Genomic DNA, 19,616 nt, shown 5'->3' with positions numbered 1-19,616 from the left:
CAAGAAATCCTTTGTTATCTCTCCCAGCAATTTAAAAACTTTTGCCTTGCACTGGTAAAATTATTAGAATTTCTCTGTTCAGAGTTTTTGTCAAAGTCATTTGTAATGGAGTAGAGCGCAACTCAATTTTCAAAGAACAATGGAACTGACTATTCAAGTTGGATATTAAGTATACCTGTAAGGCTTTAAAAACCATTCACATGCAAAATTTATTATGATGGAAATTACTCAATAAAATTCATGCCAGTGATACTTGTTATGTTGATAAATTCTTCAAAAATCACATTTGTACTTGCAAGTCTGCATATGTAACCAGTTTAAAAGTAAAATATAGCACACTTCTTACCCCAGCTTTGAAAATCCCAGTGAAGCTCTAGATAAAAGTCACCTAGCTGAGAAATGAAATATTAACAGTTACTAAAGATACATCATTTAACAGCTCTTAAATTTGCTTAACATTATCTTTTTAAAAAAACTAATTTTTTCAATTGGAGAGGAATGGTAGTAAAATCAGAACTAACCTCAAATATTTAGGGCTTAAAAACATAACTTGGTCAGCTGTAAAATTTACAAAGCAATAGAACATTTTCTTTCATATATTCGTACAATAAGATGTTACAGAAACATTTTAAACGAAATATGAAAAAGAACTGAAATAGACAAATGGAGCTTTTCTTATTGATGTAATTTTTCACCAATATTACCAACCAGCTTACAACAATGACGCAAACCAAAAACAAAAAGAAACAAAAACCAAAAACTCTGAAATTTTCTTAAGTCTATGAATGATTAAAGGAAATCATATGCAAAATATTCCACAGTAATAAAAAGGAGACAAATCAAAACGCTAAATTCTGATTCATAAATTACACTTTGGGAAGGACACTGACAACCTGAAGAGAGTTCCAAGGAAGTTACCAGAAAGATGGTGAGGGACCTGAGACGACAGCATGTGACTGAGGTTGTTTAACCTGGTTGGAGGGACAAGTCTCGAGTATGTAAAGGGCTGCCATTCGAAAGGGGGCCCAAGTTAGAACAGAATTAGGCACAGTAGGGGTTGAACAGAGGCAGAAGCAAGAAGAAGCAGCAAGAGGCAGAGGCCAGCTGCCTCCCTAGGTCTGGAGCCTCCAAGCAATGGCTAGGGTTATTTGGAATACTGGAGAGGCCTTATTTGGGGCTATGGTAGATTAGATGGCCTTCCAAAGTGTGCGCCTGTGAGGTTATCTCTGTAGAAGTTAGTCTGATTTTTAGATTCTCTTCAGTGTTAATAAAGATGTGCTATTAACCTTCAGCCAGAATTTTCACTGAAATAAGTTTTCACTTAACAGAAGGACAGGATTCATCCAAAGAATGTCTACTAACGATCCAATGTCTATGGCCCATGTCAAATTCCTAACATCAAAAACAGTATCCTTTGAATTACACGTAATAAAAGCCATTCACTGGAGGGAGCACAGAATGTGCAGTCAGGAAAACCTTGGGTTCAATTCCCACTCCAACACTTGCAGAGCCCTTAATCTGGAGCCGTAACTCCTGGGGTCAATCCCAGATCTACCACTTACAAAGTGTGTGTATTTGATTGGATCTCAGGGTCAGCATCTGTAAAACGATGAGGTTGAACTAAGTGATCGTTAAGGTACTGTCTAAGTCGAAACACAAGAAAAAAAAAGGCAGTAATGATTCAGTAAGATATCAGTATTCATAGAACAGCTGTGTCTTTTTCCATGTTTGTACAAATCAATGTCATCTAAACTATATTAAAATATTTCTCTCAAACAGTGAAAACCAGGGTTTAATTTGTATAAAATTTTATCAAACATGTTATGGACACACAATAAAATAAACAATGCTGTTTACAAAGCACGGTATTTAGGAAAGAATGAAAATAAAAATATAACTCTTACTTTGTTTCTTTTGAAATAACCTTTTTCCACTTGAAAAAGTACTGATGTCAGGCACTCAATAAGCATTTATTATGTATTCACTATGTGACAGGTACTATGGACCAAAATGGGATGGAGAGGAAGAGGCAGAGAGGAGGACTCACTTTCCCAAGGGTCAATAATTCTGTTGGCAGTTTAAGCCTGAGAGATGTGAACACAATCCTACACCTTCTTAACAGAGGGCACGTCATGTCTTACTAGGCAGGCGAGGGTCACCTGGGAAATTCCTCAAATTGGTCTATGAATATGTAACAGTAAACAATTTCTTGAGCTACCATTAAGTAATTTATATCAACTCTGGAGGTTTTATACTTTTCTACAAGCAGAATATGTCTAATACTTTTTATTTGCATTGATGGGGAGCTAAGTAGTGCAGAGGATAGAGCACTGGAATCAGAAAGATTCATCTTCCTGAATTCAAATCCAGCCTCACACACTTACTAGCTGTGTGACCCCAGGCAAGTCACTTAACCCTGTTTGTCTCAGCTTCCTCATCTGTCAAATAAACTGGAGAAGGAAATGGCAAACCACTCCAGGATCTTTGCCAGAAAACCCCAAACGGGGACATGGAGTCAGACACAACTGAAATGACTGAATAACAACAAAAATTTGAACGGATCACCTTATCCACTCCTCTTATCCACAGCTCTTGTGATGGCAGGAAAGCCCACAGATTACATGAGGTTTCCTCTGTTTCCACAACGATAAGAAACTGGAAGGTTCAGAGAGAAGGGAAATGGCTAACTTTCCAGAGAAGAACTAGGTTAGCCAACTCTTTCCTGAGAACCAACATGTAAACGTTATGTTCCTGAAGAGCATAACTAAAAATAAATAAATTTAAATTAAGAACAACAACAACATAAGGAGAACCCAGATAGTACGACTTTGAAGAGAGGGAAGTAAAGAAGTATTCCTTCATTATACTAGGAGAAGGAGAAAGGGAGAGGTAGAATGGGGTAAATTATCTCCCACAAAACAGACAAGAAAAGGCTTTTACAGTGGGGGGGGAAACAGGTGAGAAGGAATGAATGAATCTTATTCTCATTGGATTTGGCTTAAGGAGAGAATAACATACACACTCAATTGGGTATGGAAATCTATCTTACCCTACAGGAAAATAGGGAGGGAAGGGGACAAGAGAGCAGGAGGATGATAGAGGGGAGGACAAACTGGGGGAGGGGGTAATCAGAAGCAAACACTTCTAAGGAGGGACAGGGTCAAAAGAGAGAATAGAATAAATAGGGGGTGGGATAGGATGATGGGAAATATACTTAGTTTTTCACAACATGACTACTATGGAAGTGTTTTGCATGACTACACATGTATAACCTGTATCAAGTTGAATGCCTTCTCAATGAGGGTGGGTGGGGAGGGAGGAAGGGAGAAAATTTGGAACTCAAAACTTTAAAAACAAAAGTTAAAAAAAATTGTTTTCACATGCAACTGGGAAATAAGATATACAGGAAATGGGGTACAGAAATCCATCCTGCCCTACAGGAAAATTGAAGGAGAAGGGGATAAGAGAAGGGGGGAGAGACAGAAGGGAGGGCAGTTAGAAGGGGTTCTCAAAATGCATGCCATCTTGGGGTGGGGGGAGAGACGAGATGGGGAGAAAATTTGGAACTCAAAATCTTGTAGAAGTGAATGCTGAAAACTAAAAATAAATTAAAAAAAAAAAGCCTTCCTTCAGCTTAGGACAAACTTTCCCACCACCAATTCTTCACAGCTTGACACCAGCAGCCATGGAGAATCTCCTATTTCTACACTGCCAACACAGCCTCAGATTGAACCCTGTCCTGTCCCCAGAGCAGCAGTGGGTGACTAACGTCCAACTTCTCTGCCCTTCAGCACCACAGAGTGGACTCAAATTCCCCCCATGACACCATCGTTTTCCTTGGTGCTTAAGCTGGAAACCTTAGTCACTCTGGGCTCCCTTTTCCCTGGTCACTGGCTCAGTCAGTCAGTCACTAAGTCCTGAGGTTCCGAAGTCACAGCTTTGCTAAGACCTCAACTCTTCTTTTCCATTACCATCCCCTTAGTTCACGTTATTCCCTCAAGCCTGGGGTACTACAACAACCATTTAACCTGCTTCCCTGGATCTGGCAGGACCCATCCTAAAGCCATCCTGGCACACTGTCACCAAGTAATTTTGTCACGTCCTTAATCACAACATCATAGAAGGTTCTAAACTCTTCAAAATGAGGTCCCAAGTGAGCTTTCTTATCCCACTACTCCTCTTTATGAAATCTCCACTTCAGCTAGTCAGGTCTGCCCCTCACTTTCCCAAGATTTACCACCTTCACTCACTCATGATGTTCCCTCTTCTCGGAATGTGCCTTCCTTCCTGAAACTGACAGCTCTCAAAACCCTCAAACCTTGTTACCCCCTCCTTAACACTTACCCTGCTCAAGCCACTACAGAGTGATCTTTCCCATCTCTGATCTCAAACAGCACTTTCTTTGGACTTTAACTAACACAGAGAACAGGATATGCATGTGTCTATCTGCTTTGCAAAACCAAAGCCCACTGAGGGCAGGGTCCGTGCCAAGCAGCACTCCTGTACAGTAAAGAGGAACTGGTGAGTGTTACACACAACACACAAGGAGATTATAAATGTGCTGCCCGGGAAAGTGATCACATTCTGGCCTGATACTGTAAAAGGACATCACAAAGGGTCACAATTGATCCTCACTGATGGGGTCAAAGACCCTAAAGAGAGTTGGTGATAGAAAAGGAAAGGAATTAAAAATGAATATTAAAAATTGTTTTACACATAACTGGGGGAAAATAAAATACTAAATAAAAATCCACCAAAAAAAAGTGAAAAGAAAAGAAAGGGTTGCACAGTCCAATATGCACCTAGATTTTGAAAAAGTAAACTTCAAAGAGTTCAGAGGAAAGACAGGATCCCACGGACCAAGCACAGGAGGATAAGAGATGCTCAAGAATAAAGCTCTGAAGATAAAAAGGGAAATAAATCCACTGAAGAAAAAACAAGGAATTTTTCTGAAGAGACTGACAGAGATGCACAGGGAATTTATCAGCCTGCTTAGAGTTTAAAAAGAAATGTACATAAAATGGAAGCAAGGTCAAGTAAGGCATGATGTCTCTCAGAACGTGATCTGACCTGTAAAAATGGGGTCAGGAATGCTAAAGCTCAGCATGGATTGAGGATGGGGAGGGAAGCTAAGTACAATAAAAAGGGGGTTGTGATGGGAGAAAAAGGAGGCACAAAGACCTTGAGGAGGGTGGATGATGGTAACTGGGAGAGCAGGCTGGCCTCATCCTCTTATTCAGTTGTTTTCTCTGCCAAAGACAGAAAGCTTTGAATGAAAAATGACTGGGGTAACCTAAGTGGAGAGATAAGTCCAAGAACACCAACCCGTCCTGGGTGAAGGTAAGTCACAAGACCAAGTGACTTACATCCTTAGATCCTCAAAGAACTGGCAGAGAATGCTGAGCCACAGTCAGAGGCCCCTATTTAAAAGCAAATAAAGAAGAGAACAGAGAGTGCAAACCACAGGCTGGTGATCTTGACTTCCAGTTCTAGAAAAACTTAGACCAAATAATTAAAGAGATGTCTGGCTAACACCTAGAAAGGAAGTCATTAGACAGCCCTTTCTAGAACACGTCATGCTGGTCTAATCTCATTTCCAGAGGCAGGAAACACTGCAGAGAAAATGGAGAGAATCCAATTAAATAACATAATCAGATAGATTCAAAGTTGTTTGGATGGGCAGATTCAAAAAACAGTTGCTACTGGTTCAATATCAATGTTGCAGGAGGACTTCAATGGAATACTCCAGGATTTGTTTTTGGCCCAGTGCTATTTAATATTTTCATCAATGATTTGGATAGAGGGACAAAAGGCGTAACTCATAAAATATGCAGATGACACTAAGCTGGGAGATACAGATAACACATTGGATGACAGAATTAGTATCTAGAACAATGTCAAAAGGCTGAAGGATTGGACTAAATCCAGTAACATACAATTCTAAAGAGAAAAATATGAAGGGTTATATTTGGACACCAAAATAATCAACTTCAACTATGTACAATTCAGGGAGGTGTGGTTAGACAACAGTTATGCTGAAAAAAGACCTGGGTGGTTCAGCGGCCTATGAATGAGTTCCCAGTTGGGAGCCAACAGTGTGATCTTGTAGCCAAAAAACGAACGTACTATGAGGCTCTACGAAAGGGATGTACAACTTCCAGGAACATGAAACTGACTGTTTCACTGAGCTCTGCACTGGATGGTTGGATGACAGTACTGAATTCAGCTCTGGGGTTCAAGGTTTAAGGAGGACACTGATAAGCTGGAGTGTTCAGGGATTCACCAAAACAGTGGAAGGCATTGGGCTCCACCGCATATGAGGACAGATATTTAACCAAGAAGAGAAGATCTGAAGGACTCCACGCAGAACAAAAACAACCCTTGTTTAGCCCCAGATGACGTGAGTAGGAATGATGGCTGGAAGTTGCAAAGAGGAGAATTTAGACCTTCAGGAACGAGCTGATCAAAAGGGGAATGAGCTAGCCTCCAAGGAGGTCTTTAAAGTGAGGCTGGACCACACCTGCTCAGGTGCATGAGAGTGAGAGCCCTTTCTTGGACAGCTACTCAAGGCAGCTGCAGAGGCCCATCTGACTCTCACGTCTGTGATTCCCTGTTTAACAGGATCAGGATTCCCTTTCAGAAAGGGCAGAAACACAGAGCCTTTCCATATAAAGCAATGAAAGCAGGCAACAAGAAGACAAGATTCAAGAAATTAAAATTTTTAAAAATTATCCAAATGCATATTAAAAAACTTCTAGGTAAAATCTATATAAAAACATACAGAAGGATATAAAAGACATGAGTATACTGCTGGGCCGCTCCTGGGAACCTTGGGCTGGAAGCTGGCTCCACCAATGCACGTGTCCTGCCACACATGCCTTACTCAGTAAGTCCTGGAAAGATGGGAGATCTGTCCAGATGAGCCGACTTGCCCAGGGTCACGGAGTTATTTATATCACAGACTGACGAGAACCTAGACCTTCCTAACGCCCAGTCCAATATGCTTCCACTATGCCTTGCTGCCCCTATATACAAGTAATTACCTTTAAAAATGCAAACAGTTGAAGAGATTTTTTAATGACCCTTTCCAATTCATCTAGTTAGTAGCTCCATAAATCAGAAAAACCCATTTTAATCTACTGCTAAAATCACAGCAAACACTCTAGAGCACAGCTCTCAGACATGCATTGCCCAGCAGGGGGCCACATTCTCCAGTGAAAATATAATTAGGATATAGTTATTAAAATAAATAAAAATACAAAAGGACAGAGACAATAATGCCAATATGTGGTTTTCTAAGTCAATCAATGGGCACAGGAATCCTCATATACAATTCAGTGGCTCTCTGGTTCTCTTAAGTTTGACAGCATAGCTCTAGAATCTCCAGCCCAGAGGGGCCTGATTATGCCTCTTAGTTTAGCCCAGAGTGGTTCATATGGTATTTGGGACTCCCAAATAGAAATCTTTATAATTCTGTCCTATGATTTCACACAATACAATTAACAACAACAAAAAGTAAAGAAATTGATATGAAAAGGTAATACATATCAGAGAATTGAGAATACAAAATGTATTAATTTAATTTTCAAAATGCCCAATGGCATTATTTGGAAAAATTGTTTATGAAATTTATGATAATTATATTAAAAGCAAAATATCCTATATAAAGAATAACCTGGGGCAGCTAGGTGGCACAGTGGATAGAGTACCAGCCCTGAAGGAGGACCTGAGTTCAAATCCGGCCTTAGAACAAACACTTGACACTTACTAGCTGTGTGACAATGCCTAAAAAAAAAAAAAAAAACACAAAACACAAAACACAACACAAAAAAACAAAAAAAGAATAACCTAATTATGTGATACCATAAAAGCAGCAAAGCATACCTTAGATGAATCATCACCACTGCATCTTATCAATCTTACTAACTTAAGTAAACAGAAAAGTTTTAAACATTCTTAATATCTGAGATAGAATAATTTTATATAGCAAGTTATTATGAAGCTCACTGAGTCATCGCTTGCATATTCATTCTTTATAACTCAATACTGATTTTTAGAACTGTTTATCCTCATACTTCAGAAAACAAAAACAAAAATCTCTAGATGACCATAAGTTGACTACATTTGAAGTATGACATCACAGTAGTCCCAAGAAAAAGTAACCTAAAAAAATTAAATTAATTGTTACCCATATAACCAATCTAATCTAAATCTAATTTTGATCTAATAAGTCTAAATAATAAAGTGTAGTAAATACAATAAAATAGCAATAATTCAATCGTCATTATTTGAACAAGCCTATAAACATTCACGAAATACTACAAACATATCACCCACTGAAGTCATAATCCAATGCCTCACGGTGGCATGAAGGCAACCCAAGGTTCTAGAACTCTTGGGTTCTAAAGGAATGTGAATTCTAGAAGGACTTATCAAGTTGAAAAAGCATTAAGTATGAGTCTTATACTGTCTGCAGATCAGCCTAGCTAACTGGGGAGGGGCCCACAGCCAGATCAGCAGGATGGCAATGAACTTTTTAACAGCAGGAACTCTCCAATAACATATATCAAATTACAGAATGTGCAAGGGCAAGACTGTACTTCCATTAACAAAATTATAGGTCCTTAAAGTAGACTAGCCAGGATTCTTCCTTCCCAGAAGGGCTTCCCTGCTATCCTGTCCCTGGAGCCTCCAACACTATTTCTCAGAGACGAGAAAGGACCTGCCTTCCTGCCTCTGCCCTGCCTCCTCTCAGACACAGAAAAGCCACACAAGTGGCAGGGGAGCCAGGAGAACATGCCACTGCCCATCCATGGCGACCCACCCCGATTCTCAGCTGGCACAGGACCTGGACTAACGCACTTCTGAGGAGGCTTTGAAAAAAGAAAGAGGGGGGGAATGATAGCAGCCCCAGCAGCCTCGTGGTAGACTCCCCACTAAGCGGCCTCAGACGGTGGCACTGGCAAAGGGAAAGCTCTTCCAAGGTGGCATTTTATCATCTCTCATCTTTCTCCCCTGTCTCAGGAGACAGAGAACTACTAAGAGCAACATTTCTGCATTTATAATTCGGACTCTTCATTAATTGACAGGACCTTATGCCACTTGAAAGTCAATTAGTGCCAACATCAACTGTGAAAAGCCTTCGCTTTAATCCAATACTGATGCCATTAATATTTGGGAAGGAAAACAGAAGCAAACAGTAGCTCACCTCTTTCAGGGCTTTTAATAATCGAGGTCTCTTTTCTTCAACACTTTCCCTGGACTGCTGCTTAAGCTTCCTTAAAAGTGCTGTAACTAAATTTGAGGGGGAAAAAAAAGTTAATTAAAAAGTTCTCATTTATTTTCACTTGGCTTTAAAAAAAAAACTGCTTCCAACAGGAAATGCTGTCCATATGACATCACCAACATAAGTATGAGTGGTGACTCCACGAACCCCGGAACACCAAGAAAGAGTGCCAGAATTCATGACTGCCACTCCTCCCACCCCGCCAAGTCACTAACCACCTCTTTTCAGGCCTCTACCTAACCCAATGGTCTCCTGGTTAATTTGCTGACAGCTGGGGAGCACCAAAATCCTGTTGGAGAAAACAGGCAACCTGGGATCACTTTACTTAATCAACCTTAAGCTAAAGGAGAGTCAGCTCTTCATTTATTACAGAAGGGTAATGTCCAACGATGGAAAAACAAGGAGGAAAAAAAATTGACAATCCAACCTCAAAGTAGTAATGTAATTAAAGCTATAAAGAAAACAGAACAAGAACCTTCTGAATATCTCTCTAAGGGAATCTTCTCAATTCCAGAGATCTGGAAGCCACCTGCAGCATTGGGTCCTTTTCTCCAAATGCCAATAACTTCCCATATCTAAAACCTTCCACAGCAGGTATATGCCAAAGCAGAGACCTGGAGAATATCTAGATTGTCCAGGCCTTACGTTAACTTCATTTGTCCTCCTGGGTCACTACAACCACTGTTCATTTCCACAAGTCCTACTTTAGTCGTGGCCCATAGGCTCCTCGAGTTACCAAAAACCCCACCAGTGAGGGGGCAAAGATAAAAAGTCTAAAGCAGCTAACTACAGTAAGACAGGCTTACGGAGTTTGGTTTGAAACAGACTGAGCTTGAGTGCCTGCCTTGAGTGATGTCCAGATGGAGAAGACGATCAGGTAGCCAGAGATAAAGAGAAGACCTGGGTATGCAGAACTGGGGGTCAAGAGCATAGAACGAATGATGAATCCGTAGGAACTGACAAGATCACCAGCAGTGCATAAAGCACGATGAAGGGACAGAGCTCTTGGCACATCCGTGGTCAGGGGACACAAAATGCATATGGATGCTACCAAGGAGACTAAAAAGGATCCACAGACAGGTAGAGAGGGAGCCTGGAGAGAGCAGGAAGGAATAGGAATAGTGTCAAATACCCCACAGGCTCCAGGATGAGTGAACTTTCTCTAGCAAGGCCTTGGCTGCACAAGCAGCAAGAGGACAAAACAGCAGGAGATTCCAGGCCCGGGGGAAGCGCCTGGCTCCACTGGCTAACCACAGGGTCAAGGCACCGAGAAGAGGGCAGAGGCAGCGGCCTGAGCACAGAAAGGAACAGAAGACAGGGACAGGCTAGAAGAGGTCCTGAGCACTAACTGGAGAATGACTGAGCAAACTGAACAGAAGACAATGTACTCCACAAAAAAAGGGAATAATGACAGATTCAGAGAAACACAGCAATACGAGTATGAAATGTATGAAATGTATGAAATGACGCAGAGTGTAATGAATGAGGAGGATCTGGAGAAGAGTTTACATGATAACCACAATAACAATGTGAAGGGAAACAAGTCCAAAAGACCTCAGAGCTCAGATCAAACGAGTGACCAATCAACTTCCAAAGCACAACGATAAAACAGCTCCCCCTACCTCATGGCAGAGAAGTGATGAATTCGCAAGAGGGACCGAGGGACAGATAGGAGAAGACAGAATGAACGGGGGGAAGATGGAGGGCAGAAACAGGGAAAGGGAGAGGAAGGAGAAAAGGAGGTAAGGGGAAAGGAAGGCAAAAGGTACGCAGGCAGGAAAGAAAGCAACAAGCACTTAAAAAGTGCCTACTACGTGCCAAGTACCATGCTAAGCGCTTTGCAAATATGACCTCACAGGATCCTCAAAATAACCCTGGGAAGTAGGTATTATTTTTTATCTTTACTTTACAGATGAGGAAACTGAGGTAGACAGCGGTGAAATGACTCACCCAGGGTCACCGAGCTACTAAGTGTCTGAAGCCAGATTTGAAGATAGGTCTTCCTGACTCCTGATCAGGTGCTCTATTCAATGTGCTGCCCAGCTGCCTCTGAGAATGAAACAGGCATTTCCAGACCTGGCCAATGGGAAGAGTTGTCATATCTATTAGAGAGGAGGGCTTCTATCGAGAGAGAGGTGGGTTAGTAGGTAGTGACAGACATGAAAAAAAGATCATCAATAACACATTTTTTGAAATGCACAGAAGGAAAAAAAGTGCCCAAGAGGATACAAATAGAGCGATTTTGTTACTACTGGTTAAAAGTTTTATTTCTTGTTTAAAAAATTTATGCGAGAAGTTCAGCTTATCATAAAATACTCTGTATCTTGAGATGCCTGTATTTGTTGGTGACTCCATGTTCACATTAAAGAAATGAAATTTAAAAAAAAAAAAGAATCCACTGAGGAAGAGCGAGGGCAAGGCGAGAAGCTAGAAAGCATCTGGCGGGGTGGGGCCTGCACATGCCTGAGACACAGCCAAGAAGGCCACAGCCATATGTACAGGCAAGTCCCCAAAGATGAGAGCAGGGGTCAAAGCGGAGAGAAAGTCAGGACCCTGAACCTGAGCTCTCTGGAAAAGTTAAGAGGATGAGCAGGTGCCTGGCAGGGAGTCAGACCAGGTGACAAAGATGGAGGGGGGCTGGTGGCAAAGGGAGAGTACAAGCAGGAGGTGAGGATGGAGAGGAGCACCCAGGACTGGGGCCACTCAGCAAGCATGCTGCACCTCCTGAGGAAAGCCAGTCCAAAAGAGGAGCAAGTGAAGAATTCTGGGATGGAGGGACGTCTGTTAACAACGGAGTATTTGTCAATATGCAGCAGCATGCGAGTCGACGCAATTCTAAACACAATCCCACCCTGAAACTGTAGCCAGACCAGAAACAATTGCAACTTCATACTCATCTGTCTGTCTCCATAGCTGATGGCTTCTGCCAGAGGGCTCCATCCCTGAGCGTTTTTCACCTTTACTGGAGCATTGTGGGCCAAAAGCAAATGGGCACATTCTGCAAAAGAGAAGGCATTTTAAACAGACCGTTTCCAATTATTTTCACATCCCTAAAAAGGAAAATCATTCAAGAAATCAAATAACTACAAGCACATGATTGTTTGAAATAGCTAATAAATGGCATGCTAGTTAATATCCATTATGAAAAAGAGTGAATTCCAAACCCTCTCAAGCTTGTCACTTAAAACTCCCATGGATTGTCATCATGGGGGCGCTCAGCATCCCTCACTTGATCCCAGCTCATCCACAATTTCTCATCCTGGGTAACGCTGCCCCATGTATTACACCGTGACTCCTCCAGAGAGGATCCGCCCATGAGGCTAAAGCCCTCCTCTGCATACAACACAAAATCTCCTCATATTTACTCTGCTGTATCACTGTAACCTGGCTGAACCCCTCCTTTCCATCCCTGCTACCATCAACACTAATCACAGACGGGCAGCCACTAAAAGGGCCCTGGACACAGAAGTACTCGTTCTCCAGCTCTTTTGGCCATCATGGAGGAGAGGAACCCAGGAAGAGAAGGAGTATTCCTTCCATCCCTGCCAATGCCAACCCCAAGCACCAACCAAACACCACTAAATGAGCAGATAAGGCGAAGAACCCCAGGAAGAGCAGAACCCCACCAAGACCACCTACTCTGCTTCCAGCCTAATGCATTCAGCCACAGCCCAAGAAAAAACCTCTTGTAGAAACGTGACCTAGCAACTTTCTTCTATAGGTGCTACAGCGAACACCTCCTCTTTAGCAACTACAGCGACTAAAGATCCAGAAAAAAAAGTTGTGACCACTCTGGCACTGTCGAATGGTTCGACATAGATATGATTAAAGGAAATGACACTGAAGAGGAGGCATGCCCCACCTACTCTACCACTGCCCCCAAGGGCCCTTTCTTCTGACTTGCAACTGAAATCTCCTTTCTGGCTTATTTCCCTCATGGGACGGGAGCTCTGTGGCAGTAGGAGCCTTCCTGATTTTCTCTTTACATCCCTCGCACTGGACTACAATGCACAGCTGCACAGAGAAAACACTTAATGGTGGCTTTATTCATTTACTGCTACAGATGATAGCAGTATGTTTTATTTGATTTCTAGCCTCTTAAGTTGTCACTGGTAACAGAATACCAACTTCTCCCACCAGAAGTACTCATTTCTGCTGCCTTTGCTGCTTTCCATAATCATGATTCTTCTAAACCTATGGTGCTCCATGATTTACAGGCATAAGGAAAACATCCCAATAATATTATAATAGTTTTCTTTTTAATGGACTTAGGTGCATCTATTACTTAAAGAAAACTCAGATTAGGAATTTCTTTCCAATCTATTGACCATATCCTATCAGGGAAATAAAATATTCCTTTACCATTCTTCCCAAAGATGGCCACTTCACAATATTAGCTCTTTAAAGCTACTAAATGTTAGCATAATTGTTTCCAGTGGACAAAATGTTAACCTTAGCAATCTTAAATAAGTAAATGATATGCCAAAATATCTCTGATCTACTACTGAAATAAGCAACTGGGACTCATCAACAGCCTATGACTCTAGAAAAATGTTTAAAAAGGAAACACTCACAGGGGTCCATCGAGACAAGTGCCATTCAAGTATTTATTTAACAAGAAAAGATCATTAAAGTGCATCATTTAAATGTTCCGCTTTGCCAAAGTCATTAGGATACATCTAATCTCTGTAACTCAAACGAGGATAAATACTGGAAGATGTATACTCCCCAAAGGGGGAGGTGGGGCAGCCAACAAAAATCTAGTTACAATAAAGTGAGAGGCTTCATGGCACCAGAAATTGAGCACTGGACCTGAGTTCAGAAGACCTGGGTTCCAATTCCACTTCAGACACTAACTAACAGTGTGGCCCTGGGAACATCACAACCTCCAGTTTCCTCATCTGGAAAACGATGGGGCTGGAACCTACTAGAACAGATTCCTTCTCTCCACAGATCTCTTCTACGTGTAGTAGCCTATAGACGAATCAGGGAAAAGCAAAGGCCAACCTACCAACAAGCTGTTCGTCATCCATACACCACGAGAAGGAGATGCTATTAGTCAGTGATGCCCCGTATAATGAAGCACACGAATATGGTTTTTGAGGGGTACAAAGTTAATTCTTCCCAACAACCCAAGAAGGCAGCCAGTGCAGGTGGCAATATCTTCTTTTTACCCATTAAGAAATTAAGGTTTTGGGAAGCTCAAGACAAGACTAGAAAAAGCAAAGGCAAGGAAAAGAGAAAGATCAGAGGCAGAGATGAAGTCAGAGAGAAGCATCCAGACAAGAATCAAAAAAGATACAAGACTGAGCAAAGCGTAGGCCTGCAGGATGGGAAATCGAGGCCAGCAGACATCCACTGGGCCACCATTTGTCCTTCAATAACATAGCCCTGGACGGTAAAGACTGGCCCAACTGAATCCATAACATAACGAAACTGAGTCCAATAGAGATTCCAAACTTGCACTAGGGAACGACAAAGGGCAAGAGTAGAAATATTTTCAATATAACAACTGATTCTCAAGCTTCAGATCAATCGACAAGCAATAATTAAACTCCAAGCTATAAGCTAGCCACTGTGCTACCAGGGAGACGAAGACAAAAATGAAACAGTCCTGCCCTCAAGGAGCTTACATTCTATCAGGAGAGCCAACACATAAATACATGAGGGTATATACTCAGAATACAAAATAGAGACAAGGGAGGAAGGGCATTAGCAGGCAGGAAGAGGGTGTCAGGAAGGACTTCATACAGAAGGCGATTCTTTAGCTGTATCTTAGAGGATGTGAGGAATTCTGTGGATGGAAAGGAGGGTGTAGTAAACTCTAAGTAGAAATTGGGGGGGGGGTAACCAGTGAAAAGTTATGGAGACAGGAATGTAGCCCCCTGTGTGAGGAACAAGAGAGCCCATAGAGTGTGGGAAGTAATATATAATAATAATAGCAATGACAGTCAACATTTATATAGCACCTTAAAATCTGCAAAACATTTTATAAATATTTTAATCTTCACCACCCTTTAAGAAAGGTGTTATTCTCATTTTACAGACAAGGAAACTGAGGCACAGAGAGGTTAAGTGACTTACCCAGGGTCACACAGCTAGTAAGAGTTCAGTTGACTGAAGAGGTTAGAAGCCACACTGCAAAGGGTTGAAAAGTGAATGAGAGCCATAAGAAAAGTAACTTTTTACAAGGGTTCAGAGGCAAAAAAGACTCCATCTATTTAGAAGCAAGACTAGAAAAGGCTTCAAAGAAGAGATGATGTCAGATTCCCACAACCCCTCACTGAGAGGATCCCCCTGTCTCCGATGCTGGCTCAAACAAAAGGGAAAGCCTCCAAAGGGTTAGAAAAGGGGTGAGAGGAAAAAAAGGATGGAAGGGAGGGGGGAAAAAAAGGAAGAGGAAGAGAAGAGGAGGCCGGGAGAGCAGACGGCCCTATCTGCGAGTGCAGCTCAGAAAGCAAGGAGGGACACAGAACAAAAGCTTAAGGAGGCAGCCAAGTGGGGAGAAGATGTTTTTCTTTTAAGGGTGTTGTGAGGCAAACGAAATGGGGAGAGCTGGAGAGCAGCGAGAAGGGAGGCCCAAGAGGGGAGCCAGGGTGAGGCGAAGGACACACAGACCGATCCTCGCAGGCTTTAGGTTCGATGGCAACTCTGAGTCCTCAAGAAAATGGGGAGTTATTTCTATTATAATCAGTTTAAGAGGGGAAGGAAAGTATCGCCTTTCTTTGGAGAGTGTCTTAAACTGAGTTGTTTGCACTTAAGAAACGGTGAATGATAAATTAGTAACACATAGTGGAGTAAACAGATCTAGAATAATACATACAATTATTACAATAATGTAAAGGAAAAACCCACTAACATGAAGCTGGACCCTGAGTAATTCTTAAGAGAACTTGTGGCCCAGGATGGGGGATGAGGAAATGAGCCTTCCTAAGATCCAGGGCCCTTTTGGGGGGAATGTTGCATGTGCCATCAGACACTGGCACTGTGTTGGCTGATTTTGCTCCTATAGGGATCACTGGGAAAGGTAATAAAGTATAAATAGGGAAGTGACTAATAGAAAAAAATCATCACCTTTTTTTTTTTTAAAGGCAATTGGGGTTAAGTGACTTGCCCAGGGTCACACAGCTAGTAAGTGTCAAGTGTTTGGTCTGAGGCTGGATTTGAACTCAGGCCCTCCTCACTCCAAGGCTGGAGCTCTGTCCACTACACCACGTAGCTGCCCCTAAAAGCATCACTTTTTAAGGCAGGTAAATATTTAGTACATTTTAGAAAAACTTCCATTAAAAAAGTTCAACTTTGGAAATCCAAACATTTATCTAGATAATTCTAAGCTACCTAGAAAACTGAGCCATACAGAACAACCCTTTCCTAAGACTCATGGACAGATGAAATTCTACAGTAGCTAGGAATATAAAAACTGATTAAAGCACTTTGCTTTCATGGATTTTTTAAAATAAAGACTAGGAATCTAGACTTTTATAATTATCTGTGATACAAAAAGCTCAGATACAAAGAGATAAATTCTACAGAGTACTACTTACTATATGTTCAAGCTTAGGATCCCCTATTACTATTAACAATTCATTAATAATTAATCGAGTCATATTATTAAAAGCCCCATCATACCCAATCTGCTGCGAAGTCTTGTCAATTTTACCTTCACCATCTCTCTCCAATACATCCCCTTCTCCATCACTGCCACGACACAGGCAGAGAACTTTAGAACCGCGTGAGGGGACTGTGGCAAGTCCACTGCTTAGGACCCTTAGGTCTTTCCCTGCTACAGTCCATCTTCCACTCCATGGTCAACTTAATCTTCCTAAAGCAGAGCTGTGACCAGGTCACCCTCCGCTTAATAAATTCCAGTGGTTCCTACTGCCTCCAAGATCAAATACAAAACCCTCGGTCTGGCACTCAAAGCCCTTATCACCTGCCTCCTCCCGCCCTTCCAGTCTGCTTACACCTTACTCCCCCACCACACTCTTTGATCCAGTGACATGGGCCTCTTTGCTGTTCCACACACAGGTGACTCCAGCTCCTGACCAAGCATTTTCACCAGTCATCCATCATGCCTGCAAGTTTCTCCTCTTGTCTTCTCTGCTTCAAGTCCCAGCTAAAATCCTACCTCTGACAAGAAAGTCTTTCAACAACCTTCTTAGTCCTAGCGCTTGCCCTCAGCTGATTTTCTCAAACTTATCCTGTCTTTACCTTGCATGCACGTAGTTGTTTGCTCAGTTAGGTCATGAGCTACTTGAGAGGAAGGACTGTCAGAAATTCTGCCCTTCTTTGTATCCCCAGCATTTATTTAGCATAAAAGGGGGCACACAAGAGGTGCTTCATAAATGCTTACTGCCTGACCTGCAGTTAATATCGGTTCTTGAAGGCTTCCCCCAGAAAACCATAAGCTCTGACAGCTTTTACCAGCTACTAAAACTGATTGGAATACAGGCTTGGAGATGGAATCAACTGAAACAGACACTGAGAAGGGCTCATCGTCCGCTCCTCTGCACAGGCATTTCTCTTTAAACTACAGCAACTCTCAAATATCAGCTTCCTAAATCTTTGAGGAGGTAGTATCTGTGCCGGTGAAGGACAGTCACACCGATGAAATCACAGGTCACTGAAGTGCTGAAGCACTTCCGACCTCCTCAGAGGTGGAAAATAGAACCAAGGCCTAACCTACTCATCGTCTGGAGTTGTGCTGATCTATCTTGGACAAACAAACTCATACCACGCCTACTATGCACTCAAATTTCCAAAAACGAAATATTAAAGTCTTCTGCAAAGGATAAGCCACAATACAATTACACTGGTATTCAGAGACAATTCTTAATTCTCAAACACAGAAAAAAAATTGATTTTCCTATATATGAATTTTTAAGTAATAAAAGTTATAATAAAAACACTTTCAAAAGGTATTAAGAATTTCAATCTGTTTTATTCCATTCTGTGACAAGGATATGGTAGCAAAAGAAAGTTTCTCTTTCCACATTTAAGACACTGCCATCCCAAAGAGTAATACTTTAGCTTTATTCTAAACTTGATAGAGCTTGCCAAATGAAAGGGGTGAAAATCCTCCAGGTTTAGTAAATAATAAAAACTAGTGACAGTGTAAAGGACTTTAGCTTCATCCTACATGTTTTAAAAGACCAAATTTATGTTAAAATTAAGATTCTTCACAAACATGATGTTTTAAAAGGAAAAAACATAATTATATTTACTAACCTTTATTTCCTAACATCACAGCAAGATGTAAAGGAGTGTTTCCTAAAACAAAATTAAAAAAAAAAATTAGATGGAATAAAAGAACACAAGACAATTCATTCAAATGGGGTTCCTTATTCTGCTAAGTCTGACATGAAATTAGGGATAACATCCTACAACCAACACGAATCAGTGTGATCCTGCAAAATCAGAATATGGTGATTTTGACCTGACACAAGAGCAGGCTCAAACCTAGATATGTTATAAACAAGTTAATCAACTTTCCATGGAAACCTCTTCTTTACTACCTGGTTGAGAAGACATAACTAAAGCTCTATGTGAATCTGCCTATTTTTACCATGCACAGAAAAAAGATGACTTTTAGATACCCATAATTTATCTCAAAAAAATGAATACCACACAATACTTTTTATTCACTATTTTTCTGGTGTTAAAAAGCAAGCTATGTCAGAAACAAACTCCTAAACAATCAAGAAGAAACAAGAACAGGCCGAAGCAAAACAAATCACAGGCAACTAATCGTTATCCACTCAGCGGAAGATAAGTCACGAGCGCTAACCCAAAACTAGACACAACTGAAGTCACTTTTATTTTACTTTAGGCCAAATGTTATGCTCACTTTCAAATTCGGGGGGAAGGGGGTGGGGCCGCTGCAAATTAACTTCCAGCACAAGACGCTGAACTCCTCCAAAGCGGCCACCTTCAGTGCCCGGCACCTGCCGGACTCCTTCCAACTTCTCCCATTTCTCATTTGTTCACTCACTCAAATATGTAAAGGTTCAAGGGGTTCTGAGCACTAAGTAAAACCATGTTAAGCCACAGGCCCTGCACCCAAAGACCGAAATTTAGTCTGGTTAAGGGGTAAACCAAAAATAAGTCATTACCCCAAGTCTTGCAAAGAAACTGTATTATAAAATTAACAAGCAAATTCAATGAGGTCAGGAGGGGAAGGCTGGAGCTGACTTTGAGATAAGGAGGTTAAGGAAACAGAACATAAGTTAGAGATGAGTATCTCCTAAAGGTGAGAAAAAATGTTCTGTGTGAATATGTGTGTGTGAATGTGTGTGTGTGGGCGTGGGTATGTGTGTCTGTTTGGGGGGGG

At 41.5% G+C, this 19,616-nt stretch overlaps 1 protein-coding gene across 1 annotated transcript in view; it reads right to left on the bottom strand.

Annotated features, from left to right (window-relative positions):
• The window catches only part of ANKRD13C (ankyrin repeat domain 13C), a 61,208-nt gene that overhangs the window by 33,307 nt on the left and 8,285 nt on the right, over nucleotides 1–19,616 (bottom strand). Inside the window, exons 2-5 of the mRNA XM_027874037.1 lie at nucleotides 18,515–18,556; nucleotides 12,180–12,284; nucleotides 9,209–9,294; nucleotides 347–392 (exon numbers count right to left, since the gene is read on the bottom strand). Of these exons, the coding sequence (XP_027729838.1) occupies nucleotides 347–392; nucleotides 9,209–9,294; nucleotides 12,180–12,284; nucleotides 18,515–18,556 (279 nt within the window). The remainder of the gene's footprint in view (nucleotides 1–346; nucleotides 393–9,208; nucleotides 9,295–12,179; nucleotides 12,285–18,514; nucleotides 18,557–19,616) is intronic.

The sequence above is a fragment of the Vombatus ursinus genome, unplaced genomic scaffold (genome assembly GCF_900497805.2).
Source record: "Vombatus ursinus unplaced genomic scaffold, bare-nosed wombat genome assembly UNPS02014804.1, whole genome shotgun sequence".
Classification (NCBI taxonomy): Eukaryota; Metazoa; Chordata; class Mammalia; order Diprotodontia; family Vombatidae; genus Vombatus; species Vombatus ursinus.
The sequence above is the reverse complement of the archived record's forward strand: the minus strand, read 5'-3'. Positions and strand labels throughout refer to the sequence as shown.